Below are 22,314 nucleotides of genomic sequence, written 5' to 3' on the forward strand. Positions count from 1 at the left end.
GATCACTACATGTAATAGCAGCGATCTCCTCCGCTACCGAGCAGGCGATTGCTGGGACGGAACGCGTTCCTCCTGACAAGCGACTGCAGAATGTAGGTGTAATAGGGCCCTAACTTATTTAAAAAAATGAATGCTTCTACAACTGTACCTCTGCCCTTAAAGGGGGTGTCTCACCTCATCAATTAGCATTTATCCCAACTAAAATTATATTAAAAGCCACTTACTAATGTATTCTATTTGTCCAAATTGCCTCCTTTCCTTCCTTCAATCCATTTTGGCATCCCCTAATTATTATGGGTTACGGCCACAGTTGCAATCCAGCCACGTTTGCACGCTGTAAGAAACAGTTGCGCCCTCGCTGGTGGCTGGGAGTGTAGGAGCGTGCATAGGCACGCATGCACGGTAGCTCCCTTCCAGGCCACCTTGTATCTTTGCCCCTAGTTTGTGTAAAATAGCACCAGGGCATGCACAGTCTTGGAGCTGTTCTACACAGCAATGGCAGCTCCAGTCCAGTGAAGAGTAGCAAATCGAAGCCGTGGGAGTATGCAGGAACAAGCAAACGGTGAGATTACATCATCCTAGATCTGTTTGCCTGTGCAATCAATCATATGGTCACCTCCTCCCTGCAGAGCAGAAAGTTCAAGGCTGGCGAGCATCTCTGAACTGAAGAGATGAAACAACCCCTTTAAGTTACTGCTAGCTTTAATCACTGACAGCACCACTCCCCAGTACCTTCACAGCAGGCAAGGAGATGCCAAGGAAGTCTGAGAAGTCAGTTGTTCAGGGGACAGTTTGGGGCCTTTATTTTTATATAAAAGCTTACAAAGTCACTAAATTCACAAAGTAAAAATACTTTAAATGCTTGCACATTTATACAATTTTTAAAATAAATTTATAAAAAAAAAAAAAAAAAAACATATTTTAATGCCTTTTATATAGGCTGATTTATACAGGCAATTTTCAGGAATGAAATGAAAGGTCCCAATTACAGATGAGGAAATTTTTCAAAAATTTGATTCGGCCGGTTCGCTGAATTTTCAGAAAATAAATTTATTTGCTGTGAATCACGTTAAAAAACAGCTATTTCCTGGCTGTAGAGAGCCTGTACAGTGGTGTAGAACACTGTGCCTTGCAGTAACACGCATAGGGAGTCTGCTGTGGTAGTAAAACAATACCGTGAGTTAGTATGACATGTACATGACAGGCGTTGCTCTTAGAATCACTGCACACTTCACTTATTTGGGCAGTTACGTGGCCAAAACTGACCAAATAACTCAAGGGTGAATTAATCCTTACAGGTCGATGTTAGCCCCAGGTATAAAGAACCGTGCAGAGGCCCAAGATCCTGTTGTAGCATGAAAGATCGCACTCCTTTTACACCGTCGTCAGCTGATTCCACAAAGATGTCTACAGAACCTGTTCTATTAAACGCTTATACAAGTAGAGCAACACCCCCCCCCCCCCCCCCCGACAGAGTGGAGAGGGTGTCAGCAATAATGTTGACGTCACTGATTATTTTGCCCTTCCTCTGATCCGTCAGAACAATAACCCCCCAAAAAACGGATCCTGTCTGTTGGGCATCCGCCTTCACTCAGTCAGCATTTGGTCAGTAATCCATCAGTATTGCTAAAGCCCCCCAAAAAACAGGAGTGGATCCAAAACAGAGATGACACTTGAATGGAATATTTGCCTGTCTTCTGTGTTTTGTACCCACTCCTGCTTTTGGCTACCAAATCATAAGCCAATTCGGGTGGGACCATACAGGCCTTACAGCTGCTACACAGACAGGATCTGTTGTGCGTCTCATTTTTCCTTCCTTCTGACAGATCAGAAGAAGGGTCAAATAAATGATTATGTCAACCGGGCCAAAAAGGCAAAATAGTGGCCCAGTCATGGAGTGGGGAGGGTGGGAGAACAGCTTGAGAAGTCCACAGAGTGACCCAATGGCATAGTATTGAGGTAGCAGCAGCATGAGGAGACCACAAAGTGGCCCAGTGACATAGTGGGGAGTTAGCAGCAGCAGCAACATGAAGCGACCACAGACTGGCCCATTTACATAGTGTTGAGGTGGCAGCAGCATGAGGAAGCCACAGACTGGCAAGGTGACATAGTGTGGAGGTGGCAGCAGCACTACTGCGCCACTACTTTCCAGGCAGATAGGCTCCTGCGAAGTGGGTGGTATACCCCGGGCACGTTTGGCTCCCATTGCTGCCACCCTGCAGACTCCCGGCCACGCTACCGACTTGCTGGCTCTGCCGCTGCCTCACGCGCAAGCTGCCACTTTCTTCCCCAGATGATGATAAAGCCCCGTCACCACCCGCCTCCCAATTGCGATCGGCTACATCATCATTGAGTACTGTCTGCGCGTCACTGATGTCCTCCTCAACGGTCTCTGAGCCAGAAGCCTGAACGCTCGGAACACCAGCTCCTACGCCACTCTCCTCATCACTACTTGCCCGCATAGCTGCTGACTTTCCTTAGTAGCTCGTCCTCACTGTATAGTGGAGCTGAGCCCACAGCATATAATACTTCTCTGGCTGAGGGAACAAAAAAGGACAGAGGCAGGTTGAGGACAGGTGAGGGCACAGGGCCTGCTCCCGGGCCATGCCAACTAAGGGTTGTGTCTGACGAACCCACCTACTTGTGGCTAGGGATGTCTGATGTCACTTGGGATGAAGAGGATGACCGAGTCAACCATTCAAGAACCGCTGGGTTGCTGGTCAAGACACGACGGCTAGCTGACACTGGGAGCTCAGGCCTCTGAAAGTGACCCCTGCTGCCACGCCCCCTTACTCTGCAGTGGGCAGAGACATTTAGGCCTCTGCCCCTCCCCTGTGCAGGGCCTGTCACTTCTGTGTCTGACATACTGTTAGATCAAAAAGGTAAATAAAAAGGAAATTAATACACCCCAAAAATGTTGTCACTTCACCACACAACGGCAAATAATACTTTTTTTTGCCACTAATACATGCCAAAAAAGGCTGTAATTTTGTCACTTCACCACACAACGGCTAATAAGCCATTTTTTCCCACTAATACACAACTACAAAGGCTTTAGAACATACTGTTTAACTGCACCACTAAACGGCAAATAATACTATTTTTTGCCACTAATACGCACCAAATAGGGCTGCAATTTTCTCGCTTCACCACACAACAGCTAATAAGCCCTTTTTTCCCCACTAATTTACAACAAAAAGGCTTTAGAACATACAACTGCACCGCTGAACAGCAAAAAATATTTTTTTCCCACTAATACATGCCAAAAAAGGCTGTAATTTTCTCACTTCACCACACAACGGCTAATAAGCCCTTTTTTTCCTCACTAATGCACGCCAAAAAAGGTTTTAGAACATATAACTGTACCTCTGAATGGCAAATAATATTTTTTTGCCACTAATACATGCCCAAACAAGCTTTAGAACATATAACTGCACCGCTAAACGGTAAATAATACTTTTTTTGCCACTAATACATGCCAAAAAGAGCTGTAATTTTCTCACTTCACCACACAATGGGAAATAATACTTTTTTTTTGCCACTAATACACGCCAAAAAAGGCTTTAGAACAAATAACTGCACCGGCAAATAATACTTTTTTTGCCACTAATACACCCCAAAAAGAGCTGTAATTTTCTTACTTCACCACACAACGGCTAATAAGCCATTTTTGTCCTACTAATACATGCCAAAAAAGGCTTTAGAACATATAACTGCACCGCTGAATGGCAAATAATATTTTTTTTTATACTAATACACGCCAAAAAGGGCTATAATTTTCCCACTTCACCACACAATGGCAAACTATATATTTTTTGGGCCCTAATACACGCCATTAAAAGCTTTAGAACATATAACTGCACCGCTGAATGGCCAAAAAAAGCTTTAGAACATATAACTGCACCGCTGAATGGCAAATAATACCTTTTTTTGCCACTAATACACCCCAAAAAGGGCTGTAATTTTCTCACTACACCACACAACAAGTAATAAGCCCTTTTTCTCCCCCACTTATACATGCCAAAAAAGGCTTAGAACAAATAACTGCACCGCACAAGGGCTAATAAGACATAGAAATATTTCCTAGTAATACACCCTGTTAATGGCTGTATCACACAGCACTTGCACCCCAATAAAAAGAGCGGTTTGCTGGAATTACAGAGGTATCATCTATTGCAAACCTGAAAGCTGCAGTATAATGGCAATTTGGATCCCCAGTCAGTGCAGCAAGGTGTAATAGGATTGTTCCTTTTATTGCTCCCCTATTGGACGCTGTTCTCCTTTTATAGTGTGGAATAATTTCTTCCTATCCTTTCCCTACACTTCTAATGATCTTTCCCTGAACTTCTATTCAGAAAATTTAACGTTTTCAAGTCTTTCCTAGCACTGTCCCTAGCGCCTGTCTTGTCTCTCCCTGCACTAAGTACACTAGAAAATGGCTGAATCCAAGATGGCTGAGGCTATTTATATGGCTGTAACATGACAGGGCTGGCTGGCTGCTGATTGGCTGCATGCATGGCATTGTGGGTGATCCCACACTCCCAGAGTTCTTTGCTCCATGTCCTCCATGTCCTTTTCATGTTAGGACATGTGCAGCAGCCATTTTAGGAAAAAATTTGATTTGTTACCACGAAGCGTGAGGAAATTCGGATTCGGTGCGAATCAAATTTTTCCTGAAATTCAGATCGAATTCCACTTTGCCAACTTCGATTCACACATCTCTAGTCCCAATAATTGCCTGATCACTAAGCCAAGGTGCGTTTACCTGCAGCAATTATCTCCTATGTATGGGGATGAACAATCTCTACTGTGATCACTTATCCCCTTACTAATAAAGTATATTACAAATACATTTGTTCAATGATCTGGTGATTAGCATCACAATTAAGGTAATTTTACATGTACAAATGATCCGGCAGATTATTGGAAAGGAAGCAGACACTCCCAATCATCACCGGCGATGAGAGATGTATATACACAGTGTCGGACTGGGGTACCTAGGGCCCGCCAGTAAAATGTATTTTGGGGGCCCACCATACGGATACATTCAAATATAATAAATAATCTAACAAGTTTTTTATATGAACATATGCTGGTTGAGGTGCTGTAATTTGAATATATGTATGAAGTGCAGTAAGTCTACTGTGTTATGTGCCACTTGTGCAGGGGGTGGGAGACTAGGGGCCCATCTTGCTCTGGGGCCCCCCGGGGGATTCCCCTGTACCCCTGTGGGCCAGTCCGAGTCTGTATATACATGCAGCGATCACCTCCACTGTATGTACTGCGTATCAGTTTCCTGTTTAGACAGGATTTTTTTATGCCGACAAATGACACGGTCACTGTTTGCTCTTTCATTGGGTGATTGCCGACACCTTTCACACAGGCAGATTATCGTAAACAAGAATTTATACAAATGAAAATCCCCGATAATCTGCAGATCATCTGTATGTGTAAAATGACCCTTATACAGGGCAATTATCAGGAACAAATAATTGCCCTTAATCTCAGGTCATGTAAAAGGCCCTTTAGGTTGCATGCTGCCCTGTGCGTTCAATTCTTTTGCCCCCCCCCCACACCGAGATAGACTGTTTAGTGCTCAAAAATGTTATTATACAGTATATAAATAACTATACCATATGTTGCCTAAATTTAAGTACCATAGAGATCTCAAATAACATTATGTTAATTATTTATTTGAAAGTGCCATTAATTCCAGGGAACTGTACATTTAAAAAGTACAATGAGCTTGAACTTATTAATAGACTGGTACAGAGGGGCTTAAAATCTACAAGGTGCAAAGAAACATACAGTTGCCTTAACCCTTTCAGGGCTGGACCACTTTCTATTTTTGCGCTTCCATTTTTTACTCTCCTTATTTCCCAGAGCCATAACTTTTTTTTTTTTCATTCACATAGCAATATCAAGGCTTGTTTTTTGCAGGATAGGTTGCACTTTGTAATGACACCATTTAATTTTGCATACAATGTAGTGGGAAGCTATAAAAAAATTCCAAATGGGAAACTTCTGAAAATTCAGAAAAAATATGAATCCCACCATAGTTTTGACCTATTATCTTCATTCTCACAGATTACAGCAATAACATATTTACAGTTTTTCTTTGTTTTAATACTGAAAAAATAAAAATGTTAGAAATTAATTAATTTCATTGCCATATTCTTACCTCCATACCTTTTTTATAGCTTCGTCTACAGAACTGGGGGCAAAGGCTCATTTTTTCCACTGCATTCTGTACCTTTCATTGATTTTAGAGTGTGTTTGCCTTTTTGGCGAAGTAATAAAAAAAATCCACCATTTTGATATTTTTTGAATTTTGGCATTCACCATACTGGATAAATATGTTTGTATTTGAATAGTTCAGGAGTTTTGGCCTGCAGTGATGACTGTGATGTTTATTTTTCTATTATTAATTTATTTTTATTATGGGTAAAAGGGGATGATTAGAATTTTTATTGTTTTAACTTTTTTTTTTTTGTATGGCTTCTGCCATACACTATTGAGATTTCATTCAACAGTGTATGGGAAATTCATTATATTCCTATGAAGTACTGCTACCTGCAGAGCTTAATAGAAACTACAGTTCTTATAGCATGGAACTCTTCTGATCAAAGCTATTAGAGAGAATGACTGACTTACCTGTTCTCCGTGCGCAGGAACTGTGCTCCTTGGGAAAGCCACCTCAGATGCTGTGGTCTGACCACGATATCTGAGGAGTTAAGCATCTGTGATTGGAGTTATTACCTATTGCAGACATTAGCTCTAGGTGTCTGCTATTGGTGGTTATGGTGCCCGCTCTGCTTGAGAGCAGTTGTCATCTTTGAAGTCTGCTGTACATCCCGCAGCAGTCAAGAAGGGTTTAAACATTTTGCTTTCTTAAAGGGGTATACACTTTGTGCAATAAAGGAGCACTCCAGTTGGCATATTATGCTAACTTACCAGATATATTCTAGCCGTCTAATGTTTTTCATCCCGACTCCGTGGCATCCATACATTTTGAACTTTTTAATCATGGGCGCCTGTGTCATGTGATGTCAGGCTCACCAACAGTCCAGAGCTGGCTCTCCCATGTAGACACAATCATAGTCTTTTTTTTTTTGTGGGGACTTCCTGCAAACTACAGAATACATCTGCATCTATCAAATCCCTCCTAGCAGCTTTTACACACTTTCCCTCCCCATCAAGTTCCACTCTTCTTGTTCTTCTGTTCGGTCCTCCATGTATAGTATCAATGTCGGCATTTTGGGCAGTTATCTCATCAGGACTCACTTATGGTGAGGGAGACATCAGAGGGTCAAATGGTTCTCCTGGCAGCCCGGCTACTGCACTAGCAAAACTGGACCGATATGGGGTCCATGCCAAATACTCAAGGACAAGATAGATTCTGGTGTGAATAAAAATTCCTGCACAGGCTGTGTCTGTATCTATCTATAATGAATGTAGTTATACATACATGACTGTGGGTCAGTAAAAAAAATCACGGGGACATGCACTACTTTGATCCGTGATGCGGACCAAGCACGCCCATTGAAGTCTATGGGTTTGTGAAAATCACTGACACACATCCGTGTTGTGTCCGTGTTGCGTCCATTTTTTACTGATGACTAATAGGAGATTCTTTGGAAATTAATTTTCAGCTGAGCAACGTCAGTGAATTACGGATGACACACGGATGGTAAAAACTGACACACGGACCAACCACGGATCATTCACGGACATCTTCATGGATGAAACACGTACTCTTTTTTCTCGGACGTGACACGGAAATGTGAACAAGGCCTTAGTTGTAGATTTTGATGTGGATTTGGATGCTTTGACTTCATAATTAGCACCTATCCTATGGAAAAGACTCATGAGCGCCACCCAGTGGACAATTGTGCAAGTGCCCAGCTCTTTTTAAAACCATAAAGGGAATTTATTAAGCCAAGTATAGAGAAAAAAAAGTTCCAACATTTTCATTACAAGCAGTATTTTCATCTCATCATAAGTTGTGTTAGAAAACTGGTGTAAATTACATCAGAAATCTATGGCAGCTCCTAGCTGGCATAGATTTCTGATTCTGGTGCACAGGCCTCCAAAGACGGGCTAAAATTAATATGAGGTGAGTGCCTCTTAATTACTACTTTATATTTTATAATAAAAAATACACATTTTACAACAGAATATATATATTTTTTTTTAAATTAAGACTGAAGTAGCTTGTAAGTCCTTGCAGGCAGGGTCCTCACCCCCTCTGTACTACTCCGTTAATAAGTCCATGCTCATTGTACTTGTTTTGTTTTATATTATGTACAGTATACGCACTCTTAGATGTACAGCGCCTTGGAACTAAAGGGGCTTTGGAATAAATAAATGAATAATAATAATAATAATAATAATAATAATAATAATGTCTTCTATGAAACACCACAGCATTTCAAAGTAAAACAATTTTTTTTACTGAGCCTGTCATTATTCCAAACAATAGTGATTACGTCAGTGGTAGAAAGGAGGGTAAAGATTGTATTATCTATCTATCTATCTATCTATCTATCTATCTATCTATCTAAAATCTATCTAATATCTATCTATCTAAAAACTATCTATCTATCTATCTATCTATCTATCTATCTATCTATCTATCTATCTATCTATCTATCTTTCATCTAATATCTATCTATCTATCTATCTAATATCTATCCAGCTGATATCTATCTGTTTATCTATATATCTATCATTTTAGGTTGTATCTAGATTAAAGGGGTTTTCCGGGACTTTGATACTGATGAACTAATCCTCAGGATAGGTCATCAGTATCTGATCAGCGGGGGTCTGACACCTGGGACCCCTGCAAATCAGCTGCTTGAGAAGGTATCAGCACTCCTGTGAGCACTGTGGCCTCCTCGCTGCTCACCAAGCACAGCGCCGTACATTGTATAGCGGCTGTGCTTGGTATTGCGCTCATCCCATTCACTCCTGTGATCGGCAATGTCTTCTCAAACAGTTGAATGGTGGGGGACCCAGGAAGAAAGTCCTGGGGATAGGTCATCAGTATCAAAATCCCAGAAAACCCTTTTAAATATAAAATGTATTTATTTTATTTATTTTACTCACTTATATAGCACTGACTACGCAGCGCTTTACAGACATTATCATTGCTTGCTGTTTCCAATGGAGTTCACAATCTAAATTAAGATATGAAGAAGTAGTAGTACAGTGTTTCTCCGAAAATAAGACAGGGTCTTATATGATTTTTTTCTCTGACTTATTATTGGGGTAGGGCTTATTTTGGCTCTATGAATATATTTTATAAAGACACATGCCAATTACAGAACAGTCCCTGGAAAGTGTTTATATGAAATATGACTATAACCCCCCTCATCCATAGGAATGCACCCATATACTGCAGTACATTGGTGCATTCCTATGGATGAGGGGGGTTATAGTCATATTTGCCACACATTTTTCATTCTGGTACCGTATATTGCCCCTGAACTGTCCTTACCCAAGGGACCTAGGCAGCAATCTACGGTACCAGGGAGAGCAGATACGGCACAGGAGAGATGTAGGGAGCTCCTCCAGGCAGCAGAGAGGAGAAGGAGATCCTCCTTCATGTAAGTAAGAACGTGCGGGCTAGCGTCAGTACAGGGCATACAGAGAAGTCGCCAGCTTGCCCAACTTGAAAGCGAAGGGAGGCGCGGGCTGCCGGTATAATTTAGCATTTAGTGAAGCCGCCAGCCCGCCGGTCAGGTGCTGTTTAGTGCCGCGATGTATGCGTGGGCTGGCGGCTTCACTGAAGGCTAACTCACTGAAGCCTACGCTACCTGCCCGCCCACAGTATTATGGCAGCTTAGTCAGCCATTAGTGAGCGCTCCTGAGCTGCTGCAGCCCGCACATTTCCCCCACCTTCCCTTTATATAAAATAAAATACGGCTGTGTCTAGGGCTTATTTTTGGAGTAGGGCTTATATTTTAAGCCTACTCCAAAAACCCTGCAAAATAGCACTAGGGCTTATTTTCGGGGAAACACGGAAGTAATATTAATTATTGGCAGCAACTACACAGTTATTTATTATCAACTTCATTATTAATTATATAAGATTATTTTATATTATTTTTGTACTTTTTTTTTGCTTGCACAAATGACTATTAATGCTACAAAATAATTCTTCTGCATATTTCTTAAATTCTACACCGAAAAAATATCTGCAACTTTGATTGTGGCAATAAATAATTTTAGGGGAAAAAAAACTGAAAAAGACTGAAGCAGATCCCAGATCTCTTCTCCATGAAGGTATTATACAAGCTGTAGTCACCTGACATTTTTCTTTCCCTCCAGGAGACTCAGACGATGTGGAAGAGTTGGAAGTGTTTCCTCGCCCCCCTGACACATCATCTCTTGCCTCAGATCGAGATGAGGAGCAGCCTTCTGAAGGTATGCTTCTGTTTATTTTTCAATATACTGCCGCCTCCTATAAATGAATGTAACAAGACAGATTGAAGTTTACAGGGTTACAGCCAAAGATACAAATTATGGTTACAGCTCCCGTGCGTGCTTTCCTTCACTCTGAATCTTTAAGGAACTCAAGAGCTCCCTCTAGTGGCCCTGTAAATAAAATTGATTTTATTTTACTGCAAAAATAAATCAAAGAGCTTTGAGATTATGTCATTTTTTGTGATTTCCACATATAGTTTCCTCTTTTATATTTTATCCAATTCCTTACAATTTCCTATGCTAATTCCAAGCATTTTATGTGTTCTATTATTGTATGCATATTCTACAATTGCCATATTAAGAAAAATTGCAAAGTGTGTGCTCTTAATGCCTAAAAGCCACAATATTCAAAAGATAGAGCTTTTGGTACGCTATAGTTCTAGATATAACTTTTTGTTATCAACATTAATAGTATATAAACCTATTCTGCATATTTAAAAAAAAAATAAAGCAAAACAAAAAGGTTAAAAGTACAAAATATTTTGTTAAATAGGATTTTAAACTTTTCCAATAAATTGATTAAAATATTAAATGGGACAACTCATATTTAAAAAAGACATTTTTTGTAGTTTTCTTTATTTTATGTTTATTATTATCATTTTAAAAATCTTAGCAGCGTTATATCTTTTTTTATGACTGGCCACCCAATCCTGCAGGCCTATTGTTTGCAATGCAAACATTGTTAAGCATTACTACTTTATTATAAGCTAGGAATACACACAATATGTGGTTAATATAAAAAAAAAAGCCCCAATAAACATTCTTTTTTTTATTTTTATTTTTTTTCAGGATTCAGAAATATATTTCTATATGCAGGAGACAATGCTAGAGAATACTTTTCTCCTAGCCAGCCATTAGGCTAACATTTTTACTTTTTCCTACACAGCGATAATTGATGATGCTGTATGTAAAGAACCCTTTAGGAAAAGTTAGCAAATAATATTTCAACAATAACTTCCATGGGCATAGTATGTGCTCTCCTGCGATTTAATTACATGCAGTGAGCGAAAGCATTATAAGTTGGTTATAAAGTTATGACTGAGTAATGCTTTGTGACATGATGTGATGATCAGGCAGGGCCACTCTGTCTCTAAGTACAATTGCCAAACTAAAATATGCTTCCTGCAACACAGCACTCAAGGTTTTATGTTATCCAGATCATTCCCGTTGGATACATAAATTGCCTTTATGGGGTATAAAATTATGTCTATTGCAGGGCAGGGATAAGTGAGCTGCATGCATGTGTAATAAATAGTGTACTCTGTGATTCAGGGAAACATATTTTGTCATCCGCAGAACTTTACCCCTATATATGGGAGCAGTTAGTATATTCCGTCTTCTTTTGCCCAAATATGATTTACTTTTGCTAGAAATGAAACACTATTTTGCTTTACTGGAGTATTCATCAGCAACTAACTGAAAATGGCTCCCTCAATGCTCACTTAGTAGATTTAGCTAAGGCCGGGGCTTAATACGTGTTTATTGTACGAACAATATCATTTAAAGATAAGTCTGTAATGGCGGTCGTAAAATCCACTGATTTAATGCGAATTCAAATTTTATGACTATATTTAAAAAAAAAGGAATTCAAAGGTATATGAAGTGAGTGCCTGCAAACCTGTCATGTGTCCAGGCCAGATCTCCATCACCGCAATCACCCATTAGGCTTCGTTCAGATGGAAAATTGTACCCGGGTTTAACTCTTCTTATTCCGAATGTAATACGATCATACCCTACTGGAGCGAATATGCAGCACTATATCAATCGATGGGGCTAAGTTGAGTTCAGCAGAGTGGAACACGAATGGTTAAACAGGGGTACAATACACCCGTCTCAATGAGGCCTTAGCCGTAGGTCAGCCTCGGCATTATATCATGTCTTCGTTGCCTGTAGATTTCAGTGAGCCTTCCAATGCACAATTTTACTATTGTTTCCATAAAATGTACTCTTTCATGTATCAAACTCAAAAGTACATACTGTTTAGATTGCAACTTTAAAAAAATATATATATATATTTTTTAAATGTATTTTTTACCTTTTTTTTTAATACTGCTTCGGCTGTCACACAATTCTGGATTAACTCTACAAGACAGAATTTTAACAATGAGTGAAACGAAATTAGCCAAGGTCACGGCAAGGTCTTTTATTAAATCTTATTGTTATTTTGTCCTTTTGACTTCTTTTTTTGTGGCCGAGACCAACAAAAAAAAGTATATAAACTGATAGGAAGGCTAAAACATGATAAGTATTTTTCATAATGCTAATGTGATTTACAAGGTACTGAAAAGGTCACATCCCTATTTTTCTATATGCATTAGGAATCTCTCATTCTCTTTAATATTTCTCCCTCACTGTTCCTCTGGTTCAAAAGTTCATCTGGTTCCCCAATGGCCACCTAATTTTCTAGTTATTCCCCGAAGCCATATGTGTTTTGGTTTCTTTATGGATTATTAGGTACTGTAGGAAAGTCAAATAAGTTATATCTTCTAATGAAATTCTAGCACACTTCAGACCAGTGATGCCTAGACTTGATTGCTAGTGGCAATTATCACAGTCTGGGTTGAAAGTGATTGGTTTTACATGGTACTGAGCAGAAGAACAAAAATCTACAGCTAATGGCATACAAATAATGTAATTACATATCCCAAATATATTACGTAGATAATATGGAGAATACTTCTGTATGCTGATTCATAGCGAGATGCTAAGTTCATGCATGGCATCAAACCAAGCTGAAACGCAGGTTATTGCCAGCTAGTCACAGGCTTCGAGACGGAATTTTGATATTTTTTTTTATTTTTTTTTACAACGGACCTTGATGCTGAAGATTAATGGAATTTCAATGAAGGACTAAAGTGGTCGCCAATTTGTCTATAAAATGAATGGCAGTTCTATAGTCATGTCTTCTCATTAATACCAGTTGTTTGAAAGGTTCTTCATACAATAGAGGTGAGATAATTGATTTTGGAAGGGGAATCCTGTTTCATTTATTGATGTGTCCGTTATGTGACATCTAAAAGACAGATTTCAATATCAACACTCATGCGAAGGTATCAGAATTGTATTACTTTCTATCGATGTTCTCTGGCTAATAACTCGCACTGACTACGAAACATTTACAGGACCGGGTTATGAAATGAAACCTGTATTGGAAGGGCTGACGCTTGAATACATTTTGTTTTGGCAGCTGAAACAAAAACCTTCATAAAGATTTAGAGGGATCAATGTAATTGCACAGAATGGAGCCATTTAAGGCGGTCCAGGGAATTCAGCATGTACGGTGTTAAATGTAATCCTGAAATCTGTATTTTGTGAGTTGAATATTCACAATGAAATATGTATATAGCCTGCTGTAGTGGTCGATGACATGCCTAGAATACTATACCACTGCAATAGCTGACAATGTATCTCATAGTTAGCATCATTGTTGCATTTTTAATTTAATATTTTTATTTATTTTTATTTTTTTTTATTGAAGAAACAAGTAGTAAATTCTGCTTACATTTAGAAATCCTTAAAAAGACGAAAGGGCGAGCATTCGTACAAAAGAGGGGAAAAGGGGTTTCACGTGCTGGTGATAGCTCAAGAATAGGATGGTACTAGATGTCCAGGGACTCATATTATTGCACAGTATCAATAAAGCTTCCAGCAGCCACCCTGTCAATAGTAATAAAGTTACAGACTACAATGTGCAGCATTCTAACTAGATCTTTGATCTTCTCAGAAGTTTAATCGTTTATAGAAACAAAATGTCCCTTTGCCTCCCCATTATTTATCACTACCTTGCTGCAGTGGCTTTAATTATGTGATATATTGGCTTATGATGGGTGCTAAATCCACAAACGGGAGTAATGCAGTTAATAGATATCCAGAGACTGCATCTGGCTGCTACGTCCCTGCTGGTACACGTCCTTGCAAGAGTTAAAATTGCATCATCCGGCTGTAAGCACAGGCCTTGCCCCTGAACTAGGTCTGTGGCTTCACACAATGTATGCAAAGAGGCATCTCTCAGCGAAGGAGAACTGGCTCACTACTGCCACCTATCGGAAGTGGCTCCCTATGAGTCAGTGTTTCACTTTTTCACAAGGCAAGGGAAATCATCAATCCATATACCTATCTGCATTCAGAATGGAGTAGGATTTTGTGGCTGACTTAGGGAGATGTCTTGGATACAGCTTAGGGGGGTACTGGTTCTCCTTGAAGAGACCAGCTGTGTCTGGAGACCCTATGAGTCAATGAGCTTGATCCAAGACAAAGTCATGTTCCAAGGCTTGTTGAAAAGTCGAGCATTGACTCATAGGTAAACACTTCCAGAAGGTGGCGCTAGTGATGCAATTCTCTTTCTCATTGAGATACCTCTTTGCATATTATTTTCCCATGGGGCACTGCCACTAAATCTCCATACACAGCTGGTCTCCTTTAGGAGAGCCAGTCGCTCTGCCAGTTCACATACATATGCATGCTGCTGCCTTTTAATAACCATGACAAAACATGTTTGGCAACATTCAGGATTGAAGTGTGAAAAGTGTTCACAGGGGTTAGAGAAAGATGGTTCAAAAAAGATAGATTTCTAAAAATGTTTAAAGGTTCAAAAATGAATTGTCAGATACTCTTGGTGGTTATGCATGTAAAATCTTACACATAAGCTTATGGACAGATATATAGATAGATAGATAGATAGATAGATAGATAGATAGATAGATAGATAGATAGATAGAAAAAATCTAACTGAAGTTGGGTGCAATCCCTCCAAGGCCATCGGTAATAGATCCCATAATGTCCAATTCACAAAGAAGAGGCAGCACTCTAGATATGGTGAAGGGTGATGAACCCACTTTTATTCACCCCAACTGCAACTTTCAGCCCAACACAATGAGGCCTTTAGATAGATAGATATATAGATAATAAAAAGACAGATTGATTGATAGATATAGAAAAATAGATAGATTATAGATAGATAGATAGATATATAGATGAAAGATAGATAGTTGATAGAAAGATAGATGATAGATAGACAGATTGATGGACATAGATAAATAGATGATAGATAGATAATAGCTAGATAGAAGAAAGAAAGAAAGAAAGAAAGAAAGAAAGAAAGAAAGAAAGAAAGAAAGAAAAGATGATAGACAGAAGACCGACAGGTAGATACTTTGATTGATAGATAGATAGATAGATAGATAATACATAGATATAGATTTATAGATAGTAGATAGAAAGATAGAAAGATAGATAGATAGATATAGATAAATAGATGATAGATAGATAGATAAATAGATAGATAGATAGATAGATAGATAATACATAGATATAGATTTATAGATAGTAGATAGAAAGATAGATAGATAGATATAGATAAATAGATGATAGATAGATAGATATAGATAAATAGATATAGATAGATAGATGGAAATTTGAACATGTAAAATGTTGAAGCAATAAGAGATAATTTCTCGTACAATAGGCACTGGATCTCACAGTCATATATATATATATATTATAGTGTCAGTCTTTTACACTGTGGCTCGTGACATTTTTGTGCCCTCTTTATAAAGAGAGTGGTAATGGTTTAAGTAACTAAATTTCAAAAGTCTTTCTTAAAGCCTATATACATCCAATTATCGTGTACGCCATTAGTAATGAAGCAGAACATCTGGATTGCTCATTTGGCTGGAGCTGAGCAGCAGTAGTCTACATGGCACAGTTTGTTCAGGATGACTGCACACATGGCCAAATGGAGTCATTTGGCTGGCAGCGCCACAAAGTGTATGGGCTCCTTTCATTGCTGTCATTGGCTGGGAAGTGTTTGTTTTATGCCGCCTAAGAGGATGAAGGAATTTTTATTGAATACTAATATCTCAGTGAGTACAGTGGGGTGTATTGATAGGTGCAACTGCATGACCTCCATTTTTTGCGACACTTGAAAAGCGTCTGCAAAAAGGTGGCATAGTTTCCAAGTTGTGTCATTTACAAAAACAAATAAACAAACAAACAAACCCAAAAACTATGCTGTATTCAGAAGTGACACAATTAGGGAGAAGGAAGGTGACATGAACTGGTAAGATTATTAATTGAGGGTGTGGAGAGCAAGTAACAAGCCATGTTTCCTTGGCCAGGGCTTATAGATGCAGGGCTGGGGCAAATTCTGAATCCAAGCCTAGCTACAAACCTGAGCATTTGCCAGGGGCACACGTCGTTCTTCTTTCTTCCCTCTTCTCTATGCTTTCCTGGCAATAACCACAGCTTTTTTTTTTGGAGAGAACATTCATTCTTATTTTATACAGTTTTGCTGAAAATCTCAGCAGAATAGGCATAGTGTCTTCATCCCTTTACAGCACAAGCGCCTGGCCAGGCGTGAATATGTTTTCACTGCCTGGCCTTTCAGTCTTATCAGTGGGGGCTCGGCATAGGAGACATGGAGCGGGGCCTCAAGGTGCGCATCTCGTATGTCACCGTTGCACCTTGAGGTCATGAGCTCATTGAGTGGGGTGTCATTTTAGAGAAATTTATACTTTATTAGTTGCAGTGCTCAAGTCCTCTCAATGGTGTGCATGAGTGGTAAGTCCTCTGTGTTCATGAGTTGAAGTTTGATTGACAGCTTTCTCCCCGTGCAGAGTAGGTGACACATAAGGTGACTATACATATTAGAACACTCATCCAGCTGCCAACCCCTCCATACACACGTAGATTCAGGTGGGTGCTTTACCTGTGGAGTGGTGCGGCCCAGAACCACCCCACTCCACATGTTCTAGGGGGTTAGAGTTAAAGAGGTCTTGAGGACTAATGAGATATCAATTCTGGAGCATCTTGTCTTAGAATTTTACATTGTTCTGTTGCTCTGCGATTCAACCAGGAAATGTTTGAATAAATTGAGAGTGGGTATTCCCTTTGTTAATGGGACATGTATCTAAACACTCTGCAGTCAGCAGAGACAGCATTGACCGTGTAGGATACACCCTGTTCACAGTGGAAATCGTAACACATATCCTGGAGGAGGAAAAGAGGTACAACACATTGTAAGTTCTAAGAAGAAGATAGACATTCCAGTGGAGCTAACAAGTTCTCAAGTTCTCTGTTTTTCCCATCCTCAGAATAGGTCGTCAATATCAGATTGGTGGGTGCCTGACTCCAAGCACCCCAATAATCAACTTTTGTGAAGAGGCCACAGCCCTCTTCCTGGGCCAGAGACATCGCATTAATCAGTCTCTTGACCTAGGCACAACTCAGTCCCGTGCAAGTGAATGGGCCTGGGCTGCAATACCAAGCATGGACACTATACAATATAAGTTGTGAGGAGGTTGTGACACTCCATTGAGCAATGTGGCCTCTTTTAAACAGTTTATCGGCGTGGGTGCGGTGTGGGAAAATCCTTTTAAGAATTTATTGGGATTGTTCAGCTTCCCTTGGCAGAGCACTGACGAAAATGAAGATAAATTTGTCACTGCGTCTGGCCATGCCTCCTTCACAAACCACCCTTGCCATATCGCCTTTTAGAAAAGTTACGAGGATGACAAAAAAGGGGAGTTGCGATAATTTTTAAAAAAGTTGCAGTTACAAAGTCAAACCTGCGACTTCTTAATGACACTTTTCAGATGTAAAGGGAATGATACACCCCCCCCTATGTGTGTGCTTTTATCTAGTCCTCAGTGCAGTGTTAGACCTCATGCATGAGACGAGGTGTACAGAGACGGAGACCATAGAAGTCTATGGACCACACTGTACCTCTGTGTGCATCTTTCCTCTTATGGATATTTTGGACATAGGGCAACAATGGAACTAAGTTCAGCCTCATAGGCCTCTTGCCACTGGGCCTGAAGCCTATGAGGAAGTAGAACGGTGTAGGAGATCGCAATGACATCACAGTTATCACTTCATCGCACAAGATACACCGCTGGAGGGTACGTTGATATCATCACGATGACCTGTGTGAAGATGCAGGAGGTCAGGGGGAAAGCAGACGGCGGCAGAGAGCGGAACACGGGTAAGTATATATACATACTTTTTTAATACATGTATGCTGGCCGTAGTGTGGGGAGGAGGGGTATAGAATTATATTTACTGCAGAGGGAGGCCATTGTACAGAGGGGAGTCATTCCACAGGGGTGGGGGGGGCATTCTACAGATGGGGGCCATTCCACAGAGGAGGCAATTCTACACAGATGGGCATTCTGTATACTACACAGGGGGCCAATCTACAGAGAAGGGAATTCTACAGATGGGGGCTTTTCTATGTACTACAGAGAGGGGCATTCTACAGATGGGGGTCCATTCTACAGGCTACCTGGAATTCAAAGCATGATGCCCCAGATTTCTACTGAAATGATGTTTTTTTAATCAATAAGAAATTTTAATTAAAAAAATTGTAATAGAAAAAGTCACCCTCCGCCTCGCCCACTTCATCCCTCTTTTATGTTAGAAAAATTGGAACAGGTGTTTCATAAATATGGTGCTCATTCTGAATACCATATTTCTCAATGTATTCATACCCGACAACTGGCAAAAATACATTGATAAACCACCCCATATAGCCCTATGTCTTTGGCTTTCGTCAGTGTATTTTACACCTGTATACACTAGGGGAAAGCTCAGTGCATAGGAATTTATACAGTTGCTATTGACTGCAATGGAAACTGTAAAAATCTCTTTGCACTCAGATCCCCCTAGTGGTGAATGCATGAAAATGCAGGGATTTCATGTTGGGAATTGATTAAGGAGTTCAGTGCCCCCCCTACACCATAGCCCCATAGCAGTGTCGTAGTCCGCCTCAATGGAAGGTACAGCCCTGTTCAGCATATATTTATTCACTTAGGTCCCTGTCCTTAGTACCATTCAGTCTAGGTGGTACAGTTATGGAGAGTTGGCACTTACCATTTTAGCAACAAGCCTAAAGTGAGTCACCACCTTCTAACACTTTACAAATCACTAGTCAGCCTGCACATGGAGTATTATGTACAATTGGGTCACCAGTGAACAAGAAAGACATAGGAGTGCTTAAGTGTGTTCAAAGGTGGGCGACTAAGGTAATAAGTGGAATTGGCAGAGTATCAGAAGGATCATCAAAATGAGGGTTATTTCGTTTATAAAAAAGGACGACAGATCTAGAGATTTCTCAAAAACTCGATTCAGCCGGTTCGTCAAATCTTCTGAAAAGATTCGATCTGAATTTATTTGCGGCAAATCGAGTTAAAAACAGCTATTTCCTGGCTGCAGAGAGCCCATATAGTGGTGTAGAACACTGTGCCTTGCAGTAACACGCATAGGGAGTCTGCTGTGGTATTGAAACAATACTGGGAGTCCGTATGACATGCAGATGACAGGCGTTGCCCTTAGAATCAATGCACACTTCACTTATTTGGGCAGTTACGTGGCCAAAACTGACCAAATAACTCAAGTGTGAACTCAGCCTTACAGGTTGATGTTAGCGTCAGGTATAAAGAACCGTGCAGAGGCTCAAGATCCTACTGTAGCGTGAAAGAGCGCACTCCTTTTACACCGTCGTCAGCTGATTCCACATAGATGTCTACAGAACCTGTTCTATTAAACGCTTATACAAGTAGAGCCCCCCTGACAGAGTGGAGAGGGTGTCAGCAGTAAGTTTGTGTTGACGTCACTGATTATTTTGCCTTTCCTCTTCTCCGTCAGAACAATAACCCCCCAAAAAACGGATCCTGTCTGTTGAGCACCCGCCTTCACTCAGTCAGCATTTGGTCAGTAATCCATCAGTATTGCTAAATCCCCAAAAAAACAGGAGTGGATCTAAAACAGAGATGACAGGTGAATGGAATATTTGCATGTCTTCTGTGTTTTGTACCCACTCCTGCTTTTGGGTACCAAATCACAAGCCAATTCTGATGGGACCATATAGGCCTTACAGCTGCTACACAGACAGGATCCATTGTGCATCTCATTTTTCCTTCCTTCTGACAGATCAGAAGAAGAGTCAAATAAATGATGATGTCAACTAGGCCAAAAAGGCAAAATAGTGGTCCAGTCATGGAGTGGGGAGGGTGGGAGAACAGCTTGAGAAGTCCACAGAGTGGCCCAATGACATAGTGTTGAGGTAGCAGCAGCATGAGGAGACCACAGAGTGGCCCAGTGACATAGTGGGAAGGTAGCAGCAGCAGCAGATTGAGGAGACCACAGAGTGGCCCATTTACATAGTGTTGAGGTGGCAGCTGCATGAGGAAGCCACAGAATGGCCCAGTGACATAGTGTTGAGTAAGAAGCAGCATGAGGAGGCCACAGACTGGCAAGGTGACATGGTGTGGAGGGGGCAGCAGGAGCATGAGGAGGCCACAGAGTGGTACAGTGACATAGTGTTGAGTTAGCAGCAGCATGAAGAGGCCACAGACTGACAAAGTGACATAATGTGGAGGTGGCAGCAGCATGAGGAGGCCACAGACTGGCAAGGTGACATAGTGTGGAGGTGGCAGCAGCAGCAGCATGAGGAGGCCACAGAGTGGCACAATGACAGAGTGTGGAGGTGGCAGCAGCAGAGTGGCACAATGACAGATTGTGGAGGTGGCAACAGCAGCATGTGGAGGCCACAGACTGGCAAGGTGACATAGTGTGGAGCTGGCAGCAGCAGCATGAGGAGGCCACAGAGTGGCAAGGTGACATAGTGTGGAGGTAGCAGCAGTATGAGGAGGCCACAGAGTGGTCCAGTGACATAGTGTAATACACCCCAAAAAAGGCTTTAGAACATATTACTGCACCGCTGAACGGCAAATAAGCCTTTATTTGCTTCCACTTATAAACGCCAAAAAAGGCTTTAGAACATATAACTGCACCGCACAAGGGCTAATAAGATGTATAAATATTTCCTAGTAATACTTCCTGTTCATGGCTGTGTCACACAGCACTTGCACCCCAATAACAAGAAAGGTTTGCTGGAATTACAGAGGTATCATCTATTACAAACCTGAAAGCAGCAGTATAATGGCAATTTGGATCCGCAGTCAGTGATTCAAGGTGTAATAGGATTGTTCCTATTACCCAGGCTGTACACTCCCCTATTGGGCCATGTTCTCCTTTTATAGTGTAGAATAATTCCCCCCTATCCATTCCCTACACTTCTAATGATCTTTCCCTGAACTTCTATTCAGCAAAATAAAAGTTTTAAAGTCTTTCCTAGCACTGTCCCTAGCACCTGTCTTGTCTCTCCCTGCACTAAGTACACTGGAAAATGGCTGAATCCAAGATGGCTGAGGCAATTTATAGGGATGTGACATCACAGGGTTGGCTGGCTGCTGATTGGCTGCATGCATGGCATTGTGGGTGATCCCTCATTCCCAGAGATCTTTGCTCCTTGTCCTCACATGTGCAGCAGCCATTTTAGGAGAAAATGCGATTCGTTACCACGAAGCGTGAGAAAATTCGGATTCAATGCGAATCAAATTTTTCCTGAAATTAGGATCGAATTCCACTTCGTCAACTTCGATTCGCTCATCTCTAGTGAGATCTAATAACTATGTATAAATATATCAGGGGTCAGGACAGAGATTTCTCCCATCATCTATTTATCCCCAGTACTGTGACTGTGATGAGGGGACATCCTCTGCGTCTGGAGGAAAGAAGGTTTGTACACAAACATAGAAGAGGATTCTTTACGGTAAGAGCAGTGAGACTATGGAACTCTCTGCCTGAGGAGGTGGTGATGGTGAACTTACTAAAAGAGTTCAATAGGGGCTTGGATTTATTTCTTAACTACTACAATATCATAAGCTTTGGTTATTTAGATTACTTGATATGGATTGTTGAACAAGGATGTATTCTAATTGTTAGATTTGAAAGAAAGGAAGATAAGAAAAAGTGGCTTCTACCTCT

General features: G+C 40.7%; 1 protein-coding gene and 1 long non-coding RNA gene across 2 annotated transcripts in view; one reads left to right on the forward strand and one right to left on the reverse strand.

The window, feature by feature from the left end:
- The window catches only part of SKAP2 (src kinase associated phosphoprotein 2), a 317,931-nt gene that overhangs the window by 95,476 nt on the left and 200,141 nt on the right, over window positions 1-22,314 (forward strand). Inside the window, exon 4 of the mRNA XM_040433605.1 lies at window positions 10,333-10,428. Coding sequence (XP_040289539.1) covers window positions 10,333-10,428 — 96 coding nt within the window. The remainder of the gene's footprint in view (window positions 1-10,332; window positions 10,429-22,314) is intronic.
- Window positions 4,711-22,191, reverse strand: LOC121002238. Its single transcript, XR_005779259.1, has 3 exons — window positions 22,076-22,191; window positions 19,008-19,018; window positions 4,711-4,721 (listed from the first exon to the last, which is right to left on the reverse strand). It is a non-coding gene; the product is annotated as an uncharacterized LOC121002238 (long non-coding RNA).

This window comes from Bufo bufo, chromosome 5 (genome assembly GCF_905171765.1).
Source record: "Bufo bufo chromosome 5, aBufBuf1.1, whole genome shotgun sequence".
In the NCBI taxonomy this organism is placed as follows: domain Eukaryota; kingdom Metazoa; phylum Chordata; class Amphibia; order Anura; family Bufonidae; genus Bufo; species Bufo bufo.